The sequence below is a fragment of the Ornithorhynchus anatinus genome, chromosome 5 (assembly GCF_004115215.2).
Source record: "Ornithorhynchus anatinus isolate Pmale09 chromosome 5, mOrnAna1.pri.v4, whole genome shotgun sequence".
NCBI lineage: Eukaryota > Metazoa > Chordata > Mammalia > Monotremata > Ornithorhynchidae > Ornithorhynchus > Ornithorhynchus anatinus.
The window spans coordinates 99,961,917-99,985,418 of NC_041732.1; the positions used below are offsets into that span (position 1 = coordinate 99,961,917).

General features: G+C 46.9%; 1 protein-coding gene across 5 annotated transcripts in view; it reads left to right on the plus strand.

Moving 5' to 3' along the window:
- The window catches only part of DLGAP1 (DLG associated protein 1), a 978,335-nt gene that overhangs the window by 881,889 nt on the left and 72,944 nt on the right, over window positions 1-23,502 (plus strand). For all 5 annotated transcript variants that reach the window (XM_029066588.2, XM_029066589.2, XM_029066592.2 and 2 more), the window contains 2 exons: window positions 12,368-12,750; window positions 21,912-22,003. In XM_029066588.2, the coding sequence (XP_028922421.1) occupies window positions 12,368-12,750; window positions 21,912-22,003 (475 nt within the window). The remainder of the gene's footprint in view (window positions 1-12,367; window positions 12,751-21,911; window positions 22,004-23,502) is intronic.

A 23,502-nucleotide genomic window follows, 5' to 3' on the forward strand; every position in this document is an offset into this window, starting at 1 on the left:
AAACTCCTCACCATTGCCTTTAAAGCTCTCAATCACCTTGGTCCCTCCTACCTCACCTCATGACTCTCCTACTTTAATCCAGCCCCACACTTGGCTCTGCTAACGCCAACCTACTCACTGTACCTCGATCTCGTCTCTTTTGCCGCTGACCCCCGGCCCACGTCCCGCCTCTGGCCTGGAACGCCCTCCCTCCTCAGATCCGAAGGACGGTTATTCTCCCCGGCTTGAAAGCTTTATTGAAGGCCCGCCTCCTCCGAGAGGCCTTCCCAGACTAAATCCTCCTTTCCTCTTCTCCCACTCCCTTCTGCGCCACCCTGATTTATTCATCCCCCCTCCCAGTCCCAGAGCACGTATGTACACATCTGTAATTTATTTCTTTATATTAAAGTCTGTCTCCCCCTCTAGACTGTAAACTTCTTGTGGACAGGGAATGTGTCTGTTTATTGTTATATTGTACTCTCCCAAGCAGTCAGTACAGTGCTCTGCACACAGTAAGCGCTCAATAAATAAGACTGATGATTGACAGACTGGTTTTATACCATTACAGTACCATTATCATTACAGATTATTTAGACGCACCAGGCAATCCGAGGTGAGGCCACTGTGACAACTGCCTTGAGAGGCTTTGACTGGAAGCGGGGCGGCCTGGTGGATAGGACACAGGCCTGGGAGACTGAAGGCCCTGGGTTCTAATCCCGACTCCACCACTTGTCTGCAGTGTGACCGTGGGCTGGTCACTTCACTTCTCAGTGCCTCAATTCACTCATCTGTAAAATGGGGTTTAAGCCTTTGAGCCCCATGTGGGACAGGGACTGTATCCATCCTGATTTGCTTGTGTCCACCCCAGCGCTCAGTACAGTGCCTGGCACGTAGTAAGCGCTTAACAAATACCACAGTTATAGTGTTATCGTAAACTGTGTGGAGACGGTGCCCGGCACAGAGTAAGCGCTTAACAAAGACCACCAGTTATGTTGTTGTTATTGTTAACTACGTGGACACGGTCAGCCTCGCTCCTCCCCTGTGAGGGAAAGATGGTATTTGCAGGGGGAGGGGACACAAATCGATCCTTCTTCAGCAGCTCCCACCTCTCTCTCCTCTCCCCAGCTGTTGTCTGGGCCCCGGGGAGGGAGAAAGCCCAGGCAGGGATGAGCACCAACAGGGCCAGCTGCCAAGAAGTCGTTTATCAGGCAAGAGGGCGGACAATCCGCCACCCTTATCGGCCTTGGAGCGCATTCTTAAACATTTGAAAACAAGTGTGTGATTGGAATACTGGAGGCAGGAGGGGTACCTGGCGTAGTGGATAGAGTCTGGGATTCAGATTGTCAAGGGTTCTAATCCCGGCTCTGCCATGTGCCTGCTGGGTGACCTTGGGCAAATCACTTCTCTGAGCCTCAGTTAACTCATCTGGAAAATGGGGATTGAGACTGTGAGCCCCACGTGGGACAGGGACTGTGTCCGATCTGATTTGCTTGCATCCACTGCAGCGCTTAGTACAGTGCCTGGCACATAATAAGCACTTAACTAGTACCATAATAATTATTATTACTAAGCCCCCAGCATGGGGGGCAGAGGAAAGTGGGGAAAAGTTTCTAACAGCACTTCTAAAACCCTATATCCTTTTCATTCATTCATTCAATAGTATTTATTGAGCGCTTACTATGTGCAGAGCACTGTACTAAGCACTTGGGATGTACAAATCGGTAACAGATAGAGACAGTCCCTGCCCTGTGACGGGCTTACAGTCTAATTGGGGGAGACGGCAGTCAAAAACAATAGCAATAAATAGAATCAAGGGGAAGAACATCTCATTAAAACAATAGCAAATAAATAGAATCCAGGTGATGTACATCTCATTAACAAAATAAATAGGGTAATCCTCTACTCCCTTGCATTTCTAAAGTCCTGTAATAACAACCTGGACTTTTATTTTCCCCATCTACTTCTCTCCTTGGAGAACTCACTCCCATGACTTTAACTACTATAGAGAAGCAGGGTGGTCTAGTGGCTAGAGCACGGGCCTGGGAGTCAGAGGTCCTGAGTTCTAATTCCCAGGACCTGGGAATTACTCACCCAAGCGCTTATTGTACTCTGCCACTTGTCTGCTGTGTGACCGTGGGCAAGTCACTTAACTTCTCTAGGCCTCAGTTCCCTCCTCTGGAAAATGGGGATTAAGACTGTGAGCCCCATGTGGGACAGGGACTGCGTCTAACCTGATTACCTTGTATCTAACCCAGCTCTTAGAACACTGCTTGGGACATAGAAAGCGATTAACAAATACCGTAATTAAGATTATTATTATTTTCTCAATGCATAGGATTCCCAAATCCACATCTCCAGCCCCCATCTCTCTCCTTCTCTGCAATCCAGCATTTCCTCCTGCCTTCAGGACATCTCTACTTGGATGTCCCACCCACACCTCAAATAGAGCATGTCCAAAACAGAGCTCCTCATATTCCCACTCATGTCCTCCCCATGACTTTCCCATCACTGTAGATGGTACCTCCATCTCTCTGCCTCACAAGCCCATAACCTTGACCATACCCTTGACTCGTTTCACTCATTCAACCCATATATTGACTCTGTCCCCCAATTTTGTCGATTCAGCCTTCACAACACTGCTAAAATCTGTCCTTTCTTCCCCGTAAACACTGCTCCCATGTTAATCCAAGCATTTATCTTATCCTACCTGATTACGGCATCCACCTCCTTGCTGACCTCCCTGCCTCCTGTCTCTCCCCACTCCAGTCCGTACATTTCTCAGCAGCCCGGATCATTTTTCTATAAAAACAGCTCCCTGAACTCCTATTCCAGCCCAGCTAGCACAAGCAGCGTGGCTCAGTGGAAGGAGCCCGGGCTTGGGAGTCAGAGGTCATGGGTTTGAATCCCGACTCTGCCCCTTGTCAGCTGTGTGACTGTGAGCAAGTCACTTCACTTCTCTGTGCCTCAGTTCCCTCATCTGTAAAATGGGGGGTGAAGACTGTGAGCCTCACGTGGGACAATCTCATTCCCCTGTATCTACCCCAGCGCTTAGAACAGTGCTCTGCACGTAGTGAGCGCTTAACAAATACCAACATTATTATTATTATTATTGTTAGTGCCGGCTTCCTCATTTTGTCCCCATCTCATGTATCTCGCCTCCCAACCCCTTTCTTACTCTCCATCCTCTCCATAGCGTGAAACTCCCTCTCCCCGCATATTTGCCAGACTACCACTCTGTCCACTTTCAAAGCATTATCAAGGTCACATCTCCTCCAAGAGGTTTTCCCCAATTAAATCCTCCTTTCTTCAGCTCTCTCTTTCTGCTTTTTCTTGTTCTTGTTTGTTTTACAGAATTGGTTAAACACTTACTATGTCAGACCCAATACTAAGCGCTGGAGTGGATATAAACTAATCCAGGTAGATAGACACAGTCCATGTACCACATGAGGCTCACAGTCTTAATCCCCATTTTAGAGGTGAGGTAACTGAGGCGTGGAGAAATAGAAGTGACTTGGTCAAGGTCACACGGCAGACAAGTGGCAGAGCAGGGATTAGAACCCAGGTCTTTCTAACTTGCAGGCCCGTGCTCTATCCATTAGGCCACACTGCTTCTCCCCACTGTATTGTTTATGCACTTGGATCTGTGACCTTTGGTTATTGGATATTCTTCCCGTCCTCAATCCCACGGAATTTATGTACATATTTTAAAATTGAATATTATAATTTATTTCTCTTAATGTCCGTCTCCCCCTCGAGACTGTAAGCTCATTTTGGGCAGGGAATTTGCCAACTCTGTGGTATTATACTCTCTCAAGCGCTTAGTACAGGGCACTGTACCCAGTAAGTGCTTAATAAATACCATTGATTGATTGACTGATTGAGAAGCAGTAGAGTACAAGGTTCTGGATGTAAGCTGTGGAGTTCAGACACAATCCATTCCTCAAAGCAGTGTGGCTTAGAGGAAAGAGCCCGGGCTTGGGAGTCAGAGATCGTGGGTTCTAATCCCAGCTCTGCCACTTGTCAGCTCTGTGACCTTGGGCAAGTCACTTAACTTCTCTGTGCCCGTTACTTCATCTGTAAAATGGGGCTGAAGACTGTGAGCCCCACGTGGGACAACCTGATTACCTTGTATCTACCCCAGCCCTAAGAACAGTGCTTGGCATATAGTAAGCACTTAACAAATACCAACATTAGTATTATTATTATTACACGGGACTGTCCTACATGGAGCTTCCTCCAAACTATAAACTCTCTGTGGGCAGGGAAAGTATCTACCAAATCTATTGGATTGTACTCTCCCAAGTGGTTAGTATAATGCTCTGCACAGAGGAAGTGTTCAATAAATACTACTGATTGACTGACTGATTGAATTACAGTCTAAGTTTTGGCTCCAGTTAAAAATGGGTATTTTTTTTTGTAATCGTTTCCTTCTTGTTGCACTCTATAGCTGGAGTGGGCATAATCTTCATTAAATCTTTCAAGTTTCCTTGTAGTTTATCCCTGCAAGTTTTCCTGGGTAGAGAAGCTCTTTCATAGAGAGATTCAGTGGCATAACAAGACCTAACACAGATTTACAGTTATTACGATTTATTCTGTGTTCATTAGATGCTAAACACTCTGCTAAGCCCTGGGACAGATAGGAGACAATAATAATAATAATAATGTTGGTATTTGTTAAGCACTTACTATGTGCAGAACACTGTTCTAAGCGCTGGGGTAAATACAGGGTGATCAGGTTGTCCCACGTGAGGCTCACAGTCTTCATCCCCATTTTACAGATGAGGAAACTGAGGCCCAGAGAAGTTAAGTGACTTGCCCACAGTCACACAGCTGACAAGTGGCAGAGCTGGGATTCAAACCCATAACCTCTGACTCCCAAGCCCAGACTCTTTCCACTGAGCCATCCTTCTAGGGATCATCAGACCAGACCCACACGTGACTCACAATGTATGGGGGAGGCTTGAGGCAGGTGTATTTTTCCTCATTTCATAGATGAGGAAACTGAGGCCCAGAGAGGTAAAGTAACTTGCCCAAGTTCACACAGCAGGCCAGGGGCGGAGCTGGAACTAGAACCCAGGTCTCCCGACTCCCAGTCTCGTGCTCTTTCCATTGGGTCTGGCTGCTTCCCTTTGTCATCTTTCTGCTTTTTTAACCAAGGCGCATTACCTCCGTAGCTTGGGCAAGTCACTTCACTTCTCTAGGCCTCACTTCCCTCATCTGTAAAATGGGGATTGAGACTGGCAGCCCAACGTGGGACGGGGACTGTGTCCAATCCTATTTGCTTGTATCCAACCCAGCACTTACAACAATGCCTGGCACATAGTAAGCACCTAACAAATACCATTATTATTATTAATAATAATCATCATCATCTCAGGCATTTGGGGTTTCAAATCCAATTTATGCCCTCCACATGCAACTCCCATTCTCATGATATATTTCAAATTTCGGGATTCTAGGCTTCAGGAAGCCACAACGATGGCCTCTCTTGTTAGAAATAATAATAATAACTGGTATTTGTTAAGTACCGAGCTGGATGTAAACTGTGGAGTCCAGACACAATCCTTTCCTAGAAGCAGCGTGGCTTAGTGGAAAGAGCCCGGGCTTGGGAGTCAGAGGTTAAGCATTCTTCTGAGATAGAGACAAGATAAGCAAGTCAAACACAGTCCCTGACCCATATGGGGCTCTCAGGGGGAGAGAGAAAACAGGTATTTTATCCCAATTTACAGATGACGAAACTGAGGTACAGAGCTGTTAAGTGATGAGCCCAAGGTAGGTCAGAAAGAAGGCAAGGTAGGGACACAGGATTAGAAACTGGGTTTCTGAGAAGCAGCGTGGCTCAGTGGAAAGAGCACGGGCTTTGGAGTCAGGGCTCATGAGTTCGAATCCCAGCTCTGCCACTTGTCGGCTGTGTGACTGTGGGCAAGTCACTTCACTTCTCTGTGCCTCAGTTCCCTCATCTGTAAAATGGGGATGAAGACTGTGAGCCCCGCGTGGGACAACCTGATGACCCTGTATCTACCCCAGCGCTTAGAACAGTGCTCTGCACATAGTAAGCGCTTAACAAATACCAACATTATTATTATTATTAGCTCTTTCCATCTAGGCTACACTGCTTCCTATTGGACTTTAAGCAGTTTGAGAGGAGAGATCAGTGCTCTGCGCACACTAAGTGCTCAATAAATATGTTTGATCGAGTGCCTGGATCGTATCTGCCAACCCTATTGTGTTGTATGATCCCAAGCACTTAATACAGTGCTCTGCACACAGTAAGTGCTTAATAAATACCCCTCTAGAATGGCAACTCGTTGTGGGCAGGGAATGTCTCTGTTTATATTTATAGTGCATCCTTCCAAGTGCTCAGTACAGTGCTCTGCACACGGCAGGCGCTCAATAAATATGATCGACTGACCGAGTAACTGAGGGATTAATTCCCTTCGGCAGCTGACAAGAATTCTTCCAAATTGCCAAAACTCTTAGTCGCTTGTACCAAAACTGTTATTTGTGTACTTTTCTTGAAAACATCTCCTCTCACCCCCAAGGGAGCTGATTTCTCCAGTTATTGCTTCCATTGTTTAGTAATTTAGGACCTCATTTTTCTTGGCAAAGGAGCCTCTACTTCTCCCAGTTCCACCTATTTTCCAGAGTTGGGTCCTTCCTAATTTGCCGAACGCCTCCGCCCTCCCACTCTGCAAATGCTCAGCAGGTATGAAGTAAGAATGCCAGAGGGCACCTAAATTTTCCTTCCTTCAGCAGAATTTCAGACCCCGCCTCCCCACCCCCTGTTTCATAAAACCTTTTCCTTGTAGGATCTGGCGTAAGGCTAGGTGACTCCTCTAGTTCGTTCATTTCATTCAATCGTATTTATTGAGCGCTTACTGTGTGCAGAGCACTGTACTAAGGGCTTGGAAGTTACAATTCGGCAACAGATCGAGGCAATCCCTACCCCAACAACAGGTTCATGATATAGATGTGGGGAAGACAGACAACAAAACAAAAACCAAAAATGCTCAAAAAACTTTTCCACCCCCTCATTTAACCATGAGAATGGGAGAATTCTCTTTGAAAAAATTGGAGACTGAATTCCCCTAAAACCATAAATTGGAATGTATGTTCACCCAAAGGCTTCCAGAAGGATGAGGTGCCCGGGCCTTTCTCCTGGGTGAATTCATTCAGTTCATTCAATCATATTTATTGAGCACTTACTGAGTGCAGAGCACTGTATTAAGCGCTTGGGAGAGTACCATAAAACAATATGCAGACAGTCCCTGCCCATAACAAATTTACAGTCTAGACGTGGGGAGACAGACATTAATAAAAATAAATAAATTAACCTTTATTAATGTAAACATAGAGCCATGTCTAAATAGTCTGTTTTCTTTTTTTTTTTTTTGGTAATCAATCAGTCAATCAATCCTCTCTAGACCATAAGCTCATTTTGGGCAGGGAACATGTCTGCTGGAACTGTTGTACTCCCCCAAGTGCTTAGTACAGTGCTCTGCACATACTAAATACTCAGTAAATATTACTGATGGATGGATTGATTGAATGGTATTTATTGAGAGTTTACTGAGTCAGGGCAGTGTACTAAGGGCTTGGCTACCTGAGTTCTATTTAGTGCTTTTTTATTTCCAAAGCATCGTACGTTGCTTGTGTAATTTTAAGTAATGCCTGTACTGATTAAAACCTACTGGGTGTGAGAAGGTTGGGGAGGAGTATCTATTCCATAGCATTCCTTCCCGGAACTCCCAGAGGCCTTCGGTAGCGTGGTGGTAGAACTGGACTTGGGAGTCAGAAGGTCACTGGTTCTAATTCCAGCTCCGCCACTTGTCTGCTGTTTCACCTTGGGCAAGTTACTTCACTTCTCTGTGCCGTGGTACAAGGCCTGGCAACATAGCAAGTGCTTAACAAATACCATTATTATTTTTACTATTCATTGTTTTGGGGAAGCTTTTTGAAATATAGGGGAAGCAGCGTGGCTCAGTGGAAAGAGCCCGGGCTTCAGAGTCAGCGGTCGTGGGTTCGACTCCCGGCTCTGCCACTTGTCAGCTGTGTGACTGTGGGCGAGTCACTTCACTTCTCTGTGCCTCAGTTCCCTCATCTGTAAAATGGGGAGTAACTGTGAGCCTCACGTGGGACAACCTGATTACCCTGTATCTCCCCCAACGCTTAGAACAGTGCTCTGCACATAGTAAGCGCTTAACAAATACCAACATTATTATTATTATTACCTCATCTATAAAATGGGGATCAAGATCGTGAGCCCCACATGAGACAGGGACTGTGTCCAACCTGATTTGCCTGTATCCACCCCAGTACATAGTTCAGTTGCTGGTACATAGTAAGCACTGAACAAATACCATGATTATTATTATCATTATTACTATTATATTCTAAATCCTCCCTCGATTTCTGCTCGGTGACCCAGCTAGTAGACCCATATATTTTAAAGAAGCAGCCTGGCTCAGTGAAAAGAGCATAGGCTTGGGAGTCAGAGGTCACAGGTTCGAATCCCAGCTCTGCCACTTGTTAAGCTGTGTGACTGTGGGCAAGTCACTTCACTTCTCTGTGCCTCAGTTCCCTCGTCTGTAAAAAAATGGGACTAAGACTGTGAGCCTCATGTGGGACAACCTGATTACCCTGTATCTACCCCAGCGCTTAGAACAGTGCTCTGCACATAGTAAGCGCTTAACAAATACCAACATTATTATATTTTTCAGTTGGGGAAACTGAGCCACAGGAAACGACTTTCCTAGAATTCCAAACGAGTCAGTGACAGGCTAGGGTTGGGAGTCCCTGACGGGAACTCCAGCAAAACCCATGAAGACCGGGGCATGGAAGGAGAATGGGGATTTATTCTCCATGTCTGTAAAATGGTCCCCTTAGGGGTCTTCAGGCCATACTGTGAGCCGAGAGACCCCCAGTGCCCTTAGCAGTATGACTGCTGCTTCTGTTTCCAATGCTCATTTGGACTAGAGAAAGCATTCATTCATTCCATTGTATTTATGGAACACATACTGTGTGCAGAGCAGTGTACTAAGCGCTTGGAAAGTACAATACAGCAACAAAGAGAGACAATCCCTACCCACGAAGGGTTTCAGGCTACAGCTGTTTTCATAATAATAACAATAATGTTGGTATTTGTTAAGCTGTGTGACCTTGGGCAAGTCACTTCACTTCTCTGTGCCTCAGTTACCTCATCTGTAAAATGGGGATTAACACTGTGAGCCCCACGTGGGACAACCTGATTCCCTTGTATCTCCCCCAGCGCTTAGAACAGTGCTCTGCACATAGTAAGCGCTTAGCAAATACCAACATTATTATTAAGCGCTTACTATGTGCCCAGCACTGTTCTAAGCGCTGGGGTAGACACAAGGGAATCAGGTTGTCCCACATGGGGCTCACAGTCTTAATCCCCATTTTACAGATGAGATAACTGAGGCACCGAGAAGTGAAGTGACTTGCCCAAAGTCACACAGCTGACAAGTGGCCAAGCCGGCATTCGAACCCATGACCTCTGACTCCAAAGCCCATACTCTTTCCACTGAGCCACGCTGCTTCTCTAACATGAACAGACACATTCCTTGCACACAACGAGCTTACAATCTAGAGGGAGAGACAGACATTAATAGAAATTACATTAAATTATATATATATGTACATATACGCTGTGGGGCTGGGAGGGGTGAAGAGCAAAGGGAGCAAGTCAGGGAGACGCAGAAGGGAGAGGGAGAGAGGAAAGTGGGCCTTAGTCAGGGAAGGCTTCTTGGAGGAGATGGGCCTTCAGTAAGGCTTTGTAGGCGGGGAGAGTCACTGTCTGTCGGATTTGAGGAGGGAGGACGTCCCAGGCCAGAGGCGGGACGCGGGCAAGAGGTTGGCGACGAGATAGACGGGATCGAGGTACAGTGAGAAGGTTAGCATGTAGATGGTCAGGATGAGCTGCTTTGAGGTAATAATGATGATAATAATAATCGTCATCATTATTAATAGTAATTATAGCAACAATTATGTCTGCTAGCTATTGAACATTCTGTACAACATTCATGCAGGCGGTGGGAGTGGAAACCCTATTTTTGTGCTATTTAAAAGGTAGATAGGGCGAAAAGGCCTGAGAAAATGGAGCTTAAGAAAACACCTTAATCAATCAATCAGTGGGATTTATTGAGCACTTACTTTGTGCCAGAGCACTGTACTAAACACTTGAGGGAGCACAATACAACAGACTCGGTAGACACATTCCCTGCCCTCAACGAGCTTACAGTCTAAAGGGTACAAGTCTGGAAACTCAATGTTTTTTTAATGGTATTTGTTAAGAGCTTACTATGTGTCAGGCATTATTCTAAGTGATGAGGTAGATACAAGATAATCAGGTTGGATCCAGTCCTTATCCCACATGGGGCTCACAGTCTAAGTAGGAGGGAGAACAGGGATCGAATTCCCATTTTGCAGATGAAGGAACTGAGGCACAGAGAAGTGAAGCGACTTGTCCCAGGTCACACAGCAGGCAAATAGCGGAGCGGGATTAGAACTCAGGTCTTCTGACTCCGAGACCCAGGCTCTTTCCATTATTTCATGAGGCCATGCTGGTTTCCCCCGCATCCTTTCTACATTAGGTTTCAAAGCTCTCCATCCCCTTGCCCCCTCCTACCTCTCCTCCCTTCTCCCTTTCCACCGCCCACCCCGCACGCTCCGCTCCTCTGCCGCCCACCTCCTCACGGTCCACCGTTCGCGCCTGTCCCGCCCTCGACCCCTTGGCCACGTCCTCCCGCTGTCCCGGAACGCCCTCCCTCCTCACCGCCGCCAAACTAACTCTCTTCCCCTCTTCAAAGCCCTACTGAGAGCTCACCTCCTCCAGGAGGCCTTCCCACACTGAGCTTCCCCTTTTCCCTCTGCTCCCTCTCTGCGCACCCCCTTCACCTCCCCTCAGCTAAGCCCCCTTTCCCCCCCCTTTCCCTCTGCTCCTCCCCCTCTCCCCCTCCCCTCAGCACTGTGCTGTCCACTTACCCTATTTATTCTGTTTATGAGATGTACATACATCCCCTTGATTCTATATATTGCTATCGTTTTTGTCTGTCTCCCCCGATTAGACTGTAAGCCCGTCAATGGGCAGGGACTGTCTCTATCTGTTGCTGAATTGTACATTCCAAGCGCTTAGTACAGTGCTCTGCACAGAGTAAGCGCTCAATAAATACTATTGAACGAATGAATGAATTCAGAATGTGCTCAAAATGAGTCAATGAGCCAATATGGCTCCATCACCACTGCTGCCGTTCCATTCAAAATACAAAGTTGTCCCAGTGTTTCGGTGGTCTGGAACCCGCCTCAGTGAGTAGTTTGGTTTTGTTTTGATTTTAATGGTATTTGCTAAGTGTTTATTATGTGCCGGGAACCGTACTAAGCGCTGGAGTAGATTCAAGCTAATCAGGTTGGACAAAGTCTATGTCCCTCATGGGGCTCCCAGTCTTAAGCCCCATTTAAATAATAATAATAATAATGATAATGATGATATTTGTTAAGCGCTTACCTATGTGTCAAGCACTGCTCTAAGCTCTGAGGTAGATACAGGTTCATCAGGTTAGACAGAGTCCCTGTCCCACTTGGGGCTCACAGTTTTAATCCCCATTTTACCGATGAAGTAACTGAGGCTCAGAGAAGTGACGTGACCAGTCCAAGGTCACAGGGCTCACAGTTTTAATCCCCATTTTACTAGTGAAGTAACTGAGGCTCGGAGAACTGAAGTGACTTGTCCAAGGTCACACAGCAGACAAGTGGCGGAGCTGGAATTAGAACCCAAGTCCTTCTTCATTCATTCATTCGGTTGTATTTATTGAGCACTTTACTGTGTGCAGAGCACTGTACTAAGCACTCAGGAGAGCAAAATAGAACAATTAACGGACACATTCCACGCCCACAGTGAGCTTACAGTCTAAAAGGACTTCTGACTCCCAGGCCCGCGCTTCGTCTGCTGGACCACGCTGAGGTAACCGAGGCCCAGAGAAGCGAAGCCACTTGCCCGGCGTCCCACAGCAGACGAGCGGCAGAGTCGGGATTAGAATCCAGGGCCTCTGACTCCCAGGCCCGTCCTCTATCCGCCAGGCCCCGCTTGCTTCTCCTAATAATAATGATAATGTTGGTATTTGTTAAGCGCTTACTATGTGCAGAGCACTATTCTAAGCGCTGGGGTAGATACAGGGTCACGGTTAATCCCCAGTTTACAGATGAGGTCACTGAGGCCCAGAGAAGTGAAGTGACTTGCCCACAGTCACCCAGCTGACAAGTGGCAGAGCCGGGATTCGAACTCATGTCCTGTGACTCCCAAGCCCGGGCTCTTTCCACCCACTGCCAACCCGCCCGGAACTCCCCTCACCGGCCTTCCCCTGTCTTGCAGTTTCATCTTGCATCACGACCTACAAGAAGACCCCTCCGCCGGTCCCGCCCAGGAGCACGGCCAAACCTTTCATCTCCATCACGGCCCAGAGCAGCACCGAGTCCGCCCAGGACGCCTACATGGACGGACACGGCCAGAGGGGAGATATCATCAGCCAGTCGGGGCTCAGCAACTCCACCGAGAGCTTGGACAGTATGAAGGCCTTGACCGCCGCCATCGAAGCCGCCAATGCCCAGATCCACGGGCCGGCTAGCCAGCACGTGGGCAACGACGCCGTCACGGTCACCACCACGGCCACCACCACCGTGGCCACCGTCACCGCGGCCGAAGACAGGAAGAAGGAGCACTTTAAGAAAAACCGATGTCTGTCCATTGGAATTCAGGTAACCGGGCTCCTCTTGGGATTCGAGGGGCGGTGTCCTCTTCGCTCCTTTATCCGTTCATTCGTTCGATCGTATTTACTGAGCGCTTACTGGGTGCAGAGCACTGTACTAAGCGCCGGGAAGGTACAATGCGGCCACAGATAGAGACGATCCCTGCCCAACAACGGGCTCGCGGTCTAAACCACGAGAAGCAGCGTGGCACAGTGGAAAGAGCACGGGCTTTGGAGTCAGGGCTCATGAGTTCGAATCCCAGCTCTGCCACTTGTCAGCTGTGTGACTGTGGGCAAGTCACTTCACTTCTCTGTGCCTCAGTTCCCTCATCTGTAAAATGGGGATTAAGACTGTGAGCCCCACGTGGGACAACCTGATTCCCCTGTGTTTACCCCAGCGCTTAGAACAGTGCTCTGCACATAGTAAGCGCTTAACAAATACCAGCATTAACATTAACATTAAACGGGGGAGACAGCAAAACAGAACAAGTAGTCAGGCATCAATAGCACCAAAATAGATCAATAGAATCGTATTTATTTATATCTGTTGATAGATATAAGTCATATCTATTTATAGGCATTTATTTACATTACTGTCTATCATTCAGTCAGTCATTAATTGAGCGCCCACCATCCGCAGAGCACTGTACTAAGCGCTTGGGAGAGTCTAATAGAGCAATAAACAGACGCGTTCTCTGCCCCGTTAGTGAATTGTATTTATTGAGCACTTACTATGTTCAGAGCACTGTACTAAGCGCTTGGGAGAGCACAAAGAGCTTACCGTTACCCCCTCTAGACTTGTACGCTCATCGTAGGCAGGGAACATGCCTGTTTATTGTTATAAAGTAAAAATAATAATAATAATAACGATATGGGTTGAGTGCTTACTATGTGCTAAGCGCTGGGGTAGACACAAGTTAATCAGGTTGGATACAGATCCGGTCCCAAGCACTTAGTACTTTCCCAAGCGCTTAATATAGTGTTCTTCACACAATGAATTCTCAATAAATGCTATTGAATGAATTTTCATTCATTGATTGGGTTTTTTATTGTTGTTGTTGTTGCTTTTTAATGGTATTCGTTAAGCGCTTACTGTGTGCTAGGCACTGTACTGAGCGCTAGCGAAGATGCAAGCTAATCTGGTTGGACACAGTCCCTGTCTCCCATGGGTCACAGTCTTCATCCCTGTTTAACAGAGGACGTAACGGAGTCAGTCAGTCAGTCAATCGGATTTATCGAGCCCTTACTGTGTGCAAAACACTGTAATAAGCACTTGGGAGAGTATAATAGAACAGACCCATTCCCTGCCTAAACGAGCTCACAGTCTAGAGGGGGAGACAGACATTCATAGAAATAAATAAATGACAGATATGGACATAAGAGCCTGTTGCTGGGCAGGGATTGTCTCCATCTGTTGCCGAACTGTATATTCCAAGTGCTTAGTACAGCGCTCTGCACATAGTAAGCGCTCAATAAATAGGATTGAATGAATGAATGAAGTGCTGTGGGGTTGGGACAGGGGATGAATAACGGGAGTAAGTCAGGGCGACACAGAAGAGAGTGGGAGAAGAAGAAAGGAGGGAAGGCTTCTTGGAGAAGATGTGTCTTCAATAATTCTTTGAAGGAGGAGAGAAGCAGCAATGGCCTAGTTGCTAGAGCAAAGGCCTGGGAGATAGAAGGACCTGGGTTCTAATCCCCGCTCTGCCACTTGTCCGCTGTGTGACCTTGGGCAAATCACTTCACTTCTCTGGGCCTCAGTTACTTCATCTGTCAAATGGAGATGGAGACCGCGAGCCCCTCGTGGGACGGGGATTGTGTCGAACCGGATTTACTTGTATCCTCCCCAGTGCTTAGTACAGTTCCTGGCACATAGTAAGTGCTTAATAAATACCACAGTCAGCATCATTATTATTATTATTAGCTTTTATCTACCCCAGCACTCAGTAGAGCTCCTGACAGATAGTAAGTCCTTAACAAATATCATAAAAAGTGGTGGATCGGGAATTAGAACCGGGTCCTTCTGACTGTCAGGTCTGAGTTCTATCCACTAGGCCATGCTGCTTCTCAAAATATAAATGAGGTGATGCTTCGTTTTCTATCTCTATAGCGATTTGTTTTCATAGAAATCAGTTGTTGGGGAAAAATTTTCCAGGGGCTGATTCTCTGGCCCATACATAGTTAAATTACGGACCCCCCGACTAAAACTCTAATGTGAACTGTCGTCAAGCCCAAGAAAACCGAAAGCAGATTCGACTCTGCAACATAAAGTTTCTTTATGCAGTCTGTTGAAGTTTGAAAAAAACTATGATGATCCCTAAGGAAACTCTCTGTGGGCAGGGCACATGTCTACCCAATTTGCTTGTATCTACCCCGGGGCTTAGTACAGTGCCTGAAATATAGTAAGCACTTAAATACCATAATTATTATTATTACCAACTCTGTTATACTCTTCCAAGTGCTTTGTACAGTGCTTTACCCAAATAAGGGCTCAGTAAACACCACTGATGATGATGATCAGACTGGACCCGGGGATTTGGAGAAGCAGCGTGGAAAGAGCACGGGCTTGGGAGACAGAGGTCATGGATTCTAATCCCGCTCCGCCGCTTGTCAGCTGTATGACTTTGGGCAATCACTCAATTTCTCTGGGCCTCAGTTACCTCATCCGTAAAATGGGGATTAAGAAGGTGAGCCCCACGTAGGACAACCTGATCACCTTGTATCCCCCCAGCACTTAGAACAGAGAAGCAGCGTGGCGCAGTGGAAAGAGCACGGGCTTTAGAGTCAGGGCTCATGAGTTCGAATCCCAGCTCTGCCACTTGTCGGCTGTGTGACTGTGGGCAAGTCACTTAACTTCTCTGTGCCTCAGTTCCCTCATCTGTAAAATGGGGATTAAGACTGTGAGCCCCACGTGGGACAGCCTGATTCCCCTGTGTTTACCCCAGCGCTTAGAACTGTGCTCTGCACATAGTAAGCGCTTAACAAATACCAACATTATTATTATTATTAACAGTGTTTTGCACATAGTAAGTGCTTAACAAATACCATCATTATTATTATTATAATTGGATCATCAGTGAGCACTTTGTTCTTCAGTTCTGTGCCCCTCAATCTGTGACCTTTGGACAATTGATATTCTCCCACTCCAATCCTACAGCACTTATGTACATGTCTTTAAATTATATATTATAAATTATTTATTCATATTAATCTCTGTCTCCCCCTCTAGATTATAAACTCCTAATGGGCAGGGAACGCATCTGCTAATTCTGTTGTACTCTCCCAAGCACTTAGTACAGTGCTCTGCACATAGTAAGCCCTCAAAAATTTGACTGATAATCCCCACACTACCTGGGGAACACTACCTGGGGACCAACATACAGTATAATAATAATGATGGTATTTGTTAAGTGCTTACAATGTGCCAGATACTGTACTAAGCTCTGGGGAGGATACAAGCAAATCAGGTTGGGCACCAACCCTGTCCCACATGGGGCTCATAGTCCCAATCTCCATTTTACAGATGAGGTAACTGAGGCCCAGAGAAGTGAAGTGACTTGCCCAAGGTCACACAGCAGACAAGTGGCGGGGCCGGGATTAGAACCCATGAACTTCCGACTCCCAGGCCCGGGCTCTAGTCACTGTGTCATGCTGAATTACAAAACACAGTTGTGTGTGATGGGGTTGGGGGGAGAAGCAAGTAGGGCCGGGAGAAACCAAAAGGGAAATAACTGAGAGGGAGTGTGAAAGGCAATAATTCCCATTATACCGTCACCAGAAAAGTATGTGTTCCACACTTAGCCTGATTTGTAAATACTTATTCATGCATTTCACAAAACTGTTAGTCATCATGTTGCCGCAGCCATGAAAATAAGCCAACTTCCTGTGTTGGACGTCACAAGCCATGCTTCTATCTTGGGAAATCCACCCAACACCTCCAATCCGGTTAGGATCTTCAGACCCAAGCCCCGAAATAGTCAGAGCCTCAGTCAGTCGATCGATCGATCAGTCGTTTGTATTTCCTGAGCACTTACGGTGTGCAGAGGACCGTACTAAGCGCTTGGGAGAGCACAATACAACAGAGATGGTAGACACGTTCCCTGCCCAGGGGGACCTGGGGCTTAGATCTTGAGTCGGTAGATCCTTGCCTGCTCGAAACAAGCTTCAGGAAGTATCTTTCAAAGCATTTTGCCACTGCTTTTTAAGCCTTTTGGAAAAACAAATCTGATTTCTGGAGTGAAGGTGAGTCAGCTGTCTTTTTATAGCCCATGTCCTAAATGGCCAACTTCCTGCAAAAACTTGAAACACTGGAATTCTAGAGTAAACTGAGAAGCCAACTGCTTTCTAAATTTCTGAATGCTTGCGTGAACAAGACTCCAGTCATAACTACACAGAACCCCTGAAGTTTCCCCTCAGTCCCTTCTGAACCCTCTGGTAATAACGATGGTATCTGTTAAGTGCTTACTATGTGCCAAGCACTGTTCTAAGCACTGGGGTAGATACAAGGTAATCAGGTTGTTCCACAGGGGCTCATAGTCTTAATCGCCATTTTCCAGATGAGGTAACTGAGGGACAGAGAAGTGAAGGGGCTTTTTCCAAGGTCACACAGCAGACAGGCAGCAGAGCTGGGATTAGAACTCACGTCCTCTGACTCCCAAGCCCGTACTCTTTTCTTTAAGCCACGCTGCCTCTCTAGTAAACAAACAAATGTGCGTGTGGCTCTGCGAAACCTTGTTATGGGCAGGGAACGTGTCTGCTAATTCTGTTGTTCTCTCCCAAGTGCTTAATACAGTGCTCTGCACATAAGTGCTCAATAAATATCACCGATAGATAAAACAAATTGAAATAATGGCACGATTTGGGAGGTGGACAAGGGACAATTAATTCTGAGTTGACTGCTCTGTTTTTCCCCCAGAGGTCTATATGGACTTATTCACATTTTTTAAAAGTGTGTTAAACATACCAAAAAGAAATTAAAAAATAAATATTTCCTACTTGCTTGCTTTTAAAGGGCCCCAGAATGCTCAAACACTATGCCAAAGCACAATTTTGCCTAAATAGGCCTTCAGGTATTGACATAAAACACCATCTTAGAATTCCTGTGAACTCCATATGGAACAGTTGCTGTTTCATTGCTTGTGCTCTCCAAAACCTGTTCGATCAATCTACGGTATTTATTGAGCACTTACTATGTGGAGAATACAACAAAATTAGCAGATCCCAGCCCATAATGACTTTACAGAACTAGAGAAGAGTCACTTTAAAAAGGGGGTGTCTCTAAGGGAAGGTCCTGACTATACAGGCCAAAAGTCCTCTTTAAAGTCTCATGTCATTTCCTCAGGCAAAATGAGTCAGCTCTCAAGCTTCATCCCTTTCCTTATTTGTTATTGTCCTATGGTATTTGTTAAACGCTCACTATAATAATAATGCTGGTATTTGTTAAGCGCTTACTATGTGCAGAGCACTGTTCTAAGCACTGAGGTAGATACAGGGTAATCATGTTGTCCCACGCGAGGCTCACAGTTAATCCCCATTTTACGGATGAGGGAATTTAGGCCCAGAGAAGTTAAGTGACTTGCCCACAGTCACACAGCTGACAAGTGGCGGAGCTGGGATTCGAACCCATGACCTCTGACTCCCAAGCTTGGGCTCTTTCCACTGAGCCACGCTGCTTCACTATGAACAGGCCCTGTACTAAACCCTGGAGCAGAGGTACGCTAATCAGGTTGGACACAGTCCCTGTCCCATGTGGAGCTCACAGTCTTAACCCCTATTTTACAGATGAGCCAACTGAGGCCCAGAGAAGTGAAGTGACTTGCCCAAGGTCACACAGCACTTTTTGCCAAAGGAGAGTGTGTGTAAGCTCATTGTGGGCCGGGATTGTGTCTGTTCATGTCTTCCCCAGCGCTTAGTGCAGTGCTCGGCACACAGTAAGCTCTCCATAAATACGATTGAATGAATGGATGAACGAATGAGCCCTCTTAGGCCTTACTGTCCTTCTGACCTCCTCCCCTCTCTCTCTCTGCCGAGTTCTCCATGTGCTTCTTTTTCTGCCAACTCAGAAGTCGGGTGGTTTTGGGTGTTGTGTGAGTTGGCTTCATCCCTATCCTCCCTGTCTGGAGAACTGGGACTCTCTGGGAACTTTCATTTTTAATGGGATTTGTTAATCGCTTACCATATGTCAACACCGTTCTAAGCGCTGGGGAAGATCCAAGTTAAAGTTGGACACAGTCGCTGTCCCGCATGGAGCTCACAGTCTAAATTAGCGCTCCCGGCGCGGCTCCCGGCTTTCAAGCTGCCTCAAGAAGATAGTTCAGCCTCCTATGGTCTTGTCCTAATGCCACTCCCGTAGTCAGAGGAACCGCTTTTTGCTGAAGCTCCGACTTAAATCTTGGCCTGAACACCCAGGAGTAGGGGTGAGAGGTGAAAAACCTCCCAATTGAAATGCTTTTTCCTCTAGATGGTAAACTCACTGTGAGCAGGGAATCTGTCTGTCATATTGTCTCATTGTGCTCTCCAAAGTGCATAGCACAGTGCCCTGCACTCAATAAGTGCTCAAGAAACATGTTTGGTTGATTGATTTTCCTTACTGCGGTGACAGTAACAGGATGCTACCTGGGGCAGGGGAGAAGGGCATGGGGGCAGCGTGGCACCGGGGAAAGGGCCCGGATCTCCCTGACAGATTTCCGGGAAGGACCCAGATTTCCCTGAGAGATTTCCGAGTAGGGCTCAGATCTCCTGACAGATTTCCGGGAAGAGCCCGGATCTCCCTGACAGATTTCTGGGAAAGGCCTGGATCCCCCTGACAGATTTCTAGTAATGGCCTAGATCTCCCTGACAGTTTTCTAGGAAGGGCCTGGATCTACCTGACAGATTTCTGGGCCAGGCTGGGAGTCGCATCTGACTCCACCTCCAATTCCTGCCCCTTCCTGCTCCAAGTCAGTCTATCAGTCAATCACTCTACTAAGCGCTTGGAAAGAACAATTTGGCAACAGATAGAGACAATCCCTACGATTAGGCTTTGAAGAAGGGAAGCGTAATTGTCGGATATGAAGAAGGAGGGTGTTTCAGGCCAGAGGCAGGACGTGGGCGAGAGGTCAGAGGCGAGATAGACGAGATGGAGGCACAGTGAGAAGGTTGGCATTACGGAGTGAAGTGTGCACGGTGGGTTGTAGTAGGAGAAGTAAGTGAAGCAGTGTGGCTTAGCGGATAGAGCACGGGCCTGAGAGTCAGAAAGACTTGGGTTCTAATTCCGGCTTTGCCACATGTCTACTGTGTGACCTAGGGCAAGTCATTTCACTTCCCTGGGCCTCAGTTACCTCGTGTGTAAAATGGGGATTACGAGGGTGAGCCCCATGTGGGACAGGGACTGTGTCCAATCTAATTAATCTGTATCTATCCCGGCATTTAGAATAGTGCTTGGCACATAGTAAATGCTTAACAAGTACCATTATTATTATTATTAGGAGAGTAGCAAGGGGAGGTGGGACGGAGCAAGGTGATTGAGTGCTTTAAAGCCGATGGTGAGGAGTTTCTGTTTGATGTGGAAGTGGATGGGCTACCACTAGAGTTTCTTGAGGAGCAGGAAAATGTGTCCTGAACGTTTTTGTAGAAAAAAGATCCGGGCAGCAGAGTGAAGTACGGCCCAGAGTGGGGAGAGGCAGGAGGCTGGGAGGTGAGCAAGGAGGTCAGTACAGTAATAAAGACTGGATAGATTAAGTGCTTGGATTAGCAGCGTGGTTCAGTGGAAAGAGCCCGGGCTTGGGAGTCCGAGGTCATGGGTTCGAATCCCAGCTCTGCCACTTCTCAGCTGTGTGACTATGGGCAAGTCACTTGACTTCTCTGTGCCTCAGTTACCTCATCTGTAAAAAGGGGATTAAGACTGTGAGCCTCATGTAGGACAATCTGATGACCCTGTATCTGCCCCAGCGCTTAGAACCGTGCTCTGCACATAGTAGGCGCTTAACAAATACCAACATTATTATTATTACTTGTCAGCTGTGTGACTGTGGGCAAGTCACTTCACATCTCTGTGCCTCAGTTCCCTCATCTGTAAAGTGGGGATTAACTGTGAGCCTCACGTGGGACAACCTGATCACCCTGTATCTACCCCAGTGCTTAGAACAGTGCTCTGCACATAGTAAACGCTTAGCAAATACCAACATTATTATTAGCGTGGTAACAGTTTAGATGGAGAGGAAAGGATAAATTGGGCACGTGGACCTGTGGCTCTGGGGTGGAACAAAGAAGGGAGGGCTGGGATGGGAGGATTGGGGGGATGGCTCTGGCTGTTGGCCATCAAGAGACAAGGGGGGAGGGGAGGGGCCAGTCAGGACACCTACCTAGCCTGGGCTTTGTGTTTTAGGGAATACGCAGAAGCAGCTTCTTCATCTGTAAAATGGGTCTGCAATATATGTTAAGCATTTATGATGTTCCAACAACAATAATAATAATAACTGTGGTATTTTTAAGTGCTTACTATGTGTCAGGCACAGTACTTAGCACTGGCGTAGATACAAGGTAATTGGGTTGGGCACAGTTTCTGTCCCACAGAGAGCTCACAGTCTTCATCCCCATTTTACAGATGAAGGAACTGAAGCACGGAGTTGCGCAGTGATTTGCCCAAGGTCACACTGCAGATGAGTGACGGAGCTGGGATTAGAACCCAGGTCCTCTGAATCCCGGTCCCCGGCTCTACCCATTAGGCTACACTGCTTCTCAGGCACTGTACTAAGCACTGGGGTGCCTACAAGCCAATCGGGTTAGACACGGTCCCTGTCCCACGAGGGGCTCACAGTTTTAATGCCTATTTGACAGCTGAGATAACTGAGGCACAAAGAAGTGAGGTAAGACAAAGTGGTGGAGTCAGGATTAGAACCCAGGTCCTTCGGACTCCCAGGGCCATGCTCTACCCACAGAGCCAAGCTGCTTCTCTTAGACTGTAAACCCCATGTGGGACAGGGACTGTGTCTGGTCTGATTATAGAGTATCTACCCCAGTGGTTCGCCGTACTTAGCGTCCAATAAATAATGAGATACCTCTGAGCTCCACTTCACTGGAGTTTTGCCACTGACCCAGAGCTCATAAGAGACCTTTCCGGAGCAAATACGTTTGCGTTTTTTCAAGGCCGGATAGAAACCCGGAGCCCAATGACCCACCTGCCTGTTTCTCCAGGTTGACGATGCTGATGAATCTGTTGACCTGGTGGAGAGCAAAGTAACCAGTAAATTCCAGTCCATAGGAGTACAAGTGGAAGAGGAAAAATGGTGAGTACGCTGGCAGCCCTCTTTCTTCCTTGACATTATGTAGATAATAATAATAATTGTGGTATTTGTTAAGCGCTTTCTGTGTGCCGGGCACTGTACTAAGCGCTGGGGTGGATACCAGCAAATCAGGTTGGACACAGTCCCTGTCCCACTTGGGGTTCACCGTCTCAATCCCCATTTTACAGATGAGGGAACTGAGGCCCAGAGTAGTGAAGAGACTTGCTCAAGGTCACACAGAAGATGATTAGGTAGACATTATGTATGTTCTTGGCACTTTTTAACTAGTATCTTACCTACCCAATTAAGCATTAGCTCATGTATTTATTCCCCCATTCCTTCCTTCTCCTGTCTGAAAAATATTCTAATGCCTGTCTCCCTTGTTAAAGTGTCGACTCCTTGGGGGCAGAGAGTAAGCATTCATACACTTAAATCTCTACCTCCTAAGTGCTTTTTTCCTCACCCCATCCCCACCCCCATAGCATAAATCCATGTCCTTATACTCTGTGGCTTCCCCCACCTGTAATCGATTTTAATGTCTGTCTCAATCGATCAATAATATTTACTGAGCACTTACTGAGTGCAGAGCACTGTACTAAGTTCTTGGGAGAGTACAGTAAAACAGAGTGGGTAGACACGGCACGCTCAACTCTAAACTTCTCGAGAGTAGGGATTGTCTACCAAATAATAATTATGGTATGTGTTAAGCGCTTACTATGTGCCAGGCACTGTACTAAGCGCTGGAGTGGAAACAAGCAAATGGGGTTGGGCACAGTCCCTTGTCCCACATGGGGTTCACAGTTTCAATCCCCATTTTACAGGTGAGGGAACTGAGGCACAGAGAAGTGAAGTGACTTGCCCAAGATCATGCAGCAGACAAGTGGAGGAGTCAGGATTAGAACCCATGTCCTTCTGACTCCTAGGCCAGTGACCTCCACTAGGCCATGCAGCACTCAGTATAGCGATATGATCATATTAATTGTGGTATTTAAGTGCTTGCTCTGTGCCAAACACTGTTCTAAACACTGGGGTAGATACAAGATCATCAGATCCCACCTGGGGCTCACATGGTAATTAGGAGGGAGAAAAGGTATTGAATCCCCATTTCATAGATGAGGAGACTGAGGCCCAGAGATTAAGTGACTCGCCCCAGGTCCCACAGCAGGCAAGTGGCAGAGGAGGAATTAGAATCCAGGCCCTCCAACTCCTAAGCCTGTGCTCTTTCCACAAGACCTCGCTGCTTCTCACAGTGCTCTGCACAAAGTAAGTGCTCAATGAATACTATTGATAGATTGATGCCAATAGGTGCTCAGTAAATCCTATTGATGAAGGGATTTGAATTTGCTGAAAGGTCTCCCAGGATGTTTTCCACAGGATCCCAAAGAGGTGGTTCAGTATCCATTCCCGGATTCCCAAAACCGGGGTGATAATGAGGTTCACCACTCACTCCGCAATTACTGAGAAAACGCTCAGAGCCAAAGTCAGTTTCCTGCCTGCTGGGA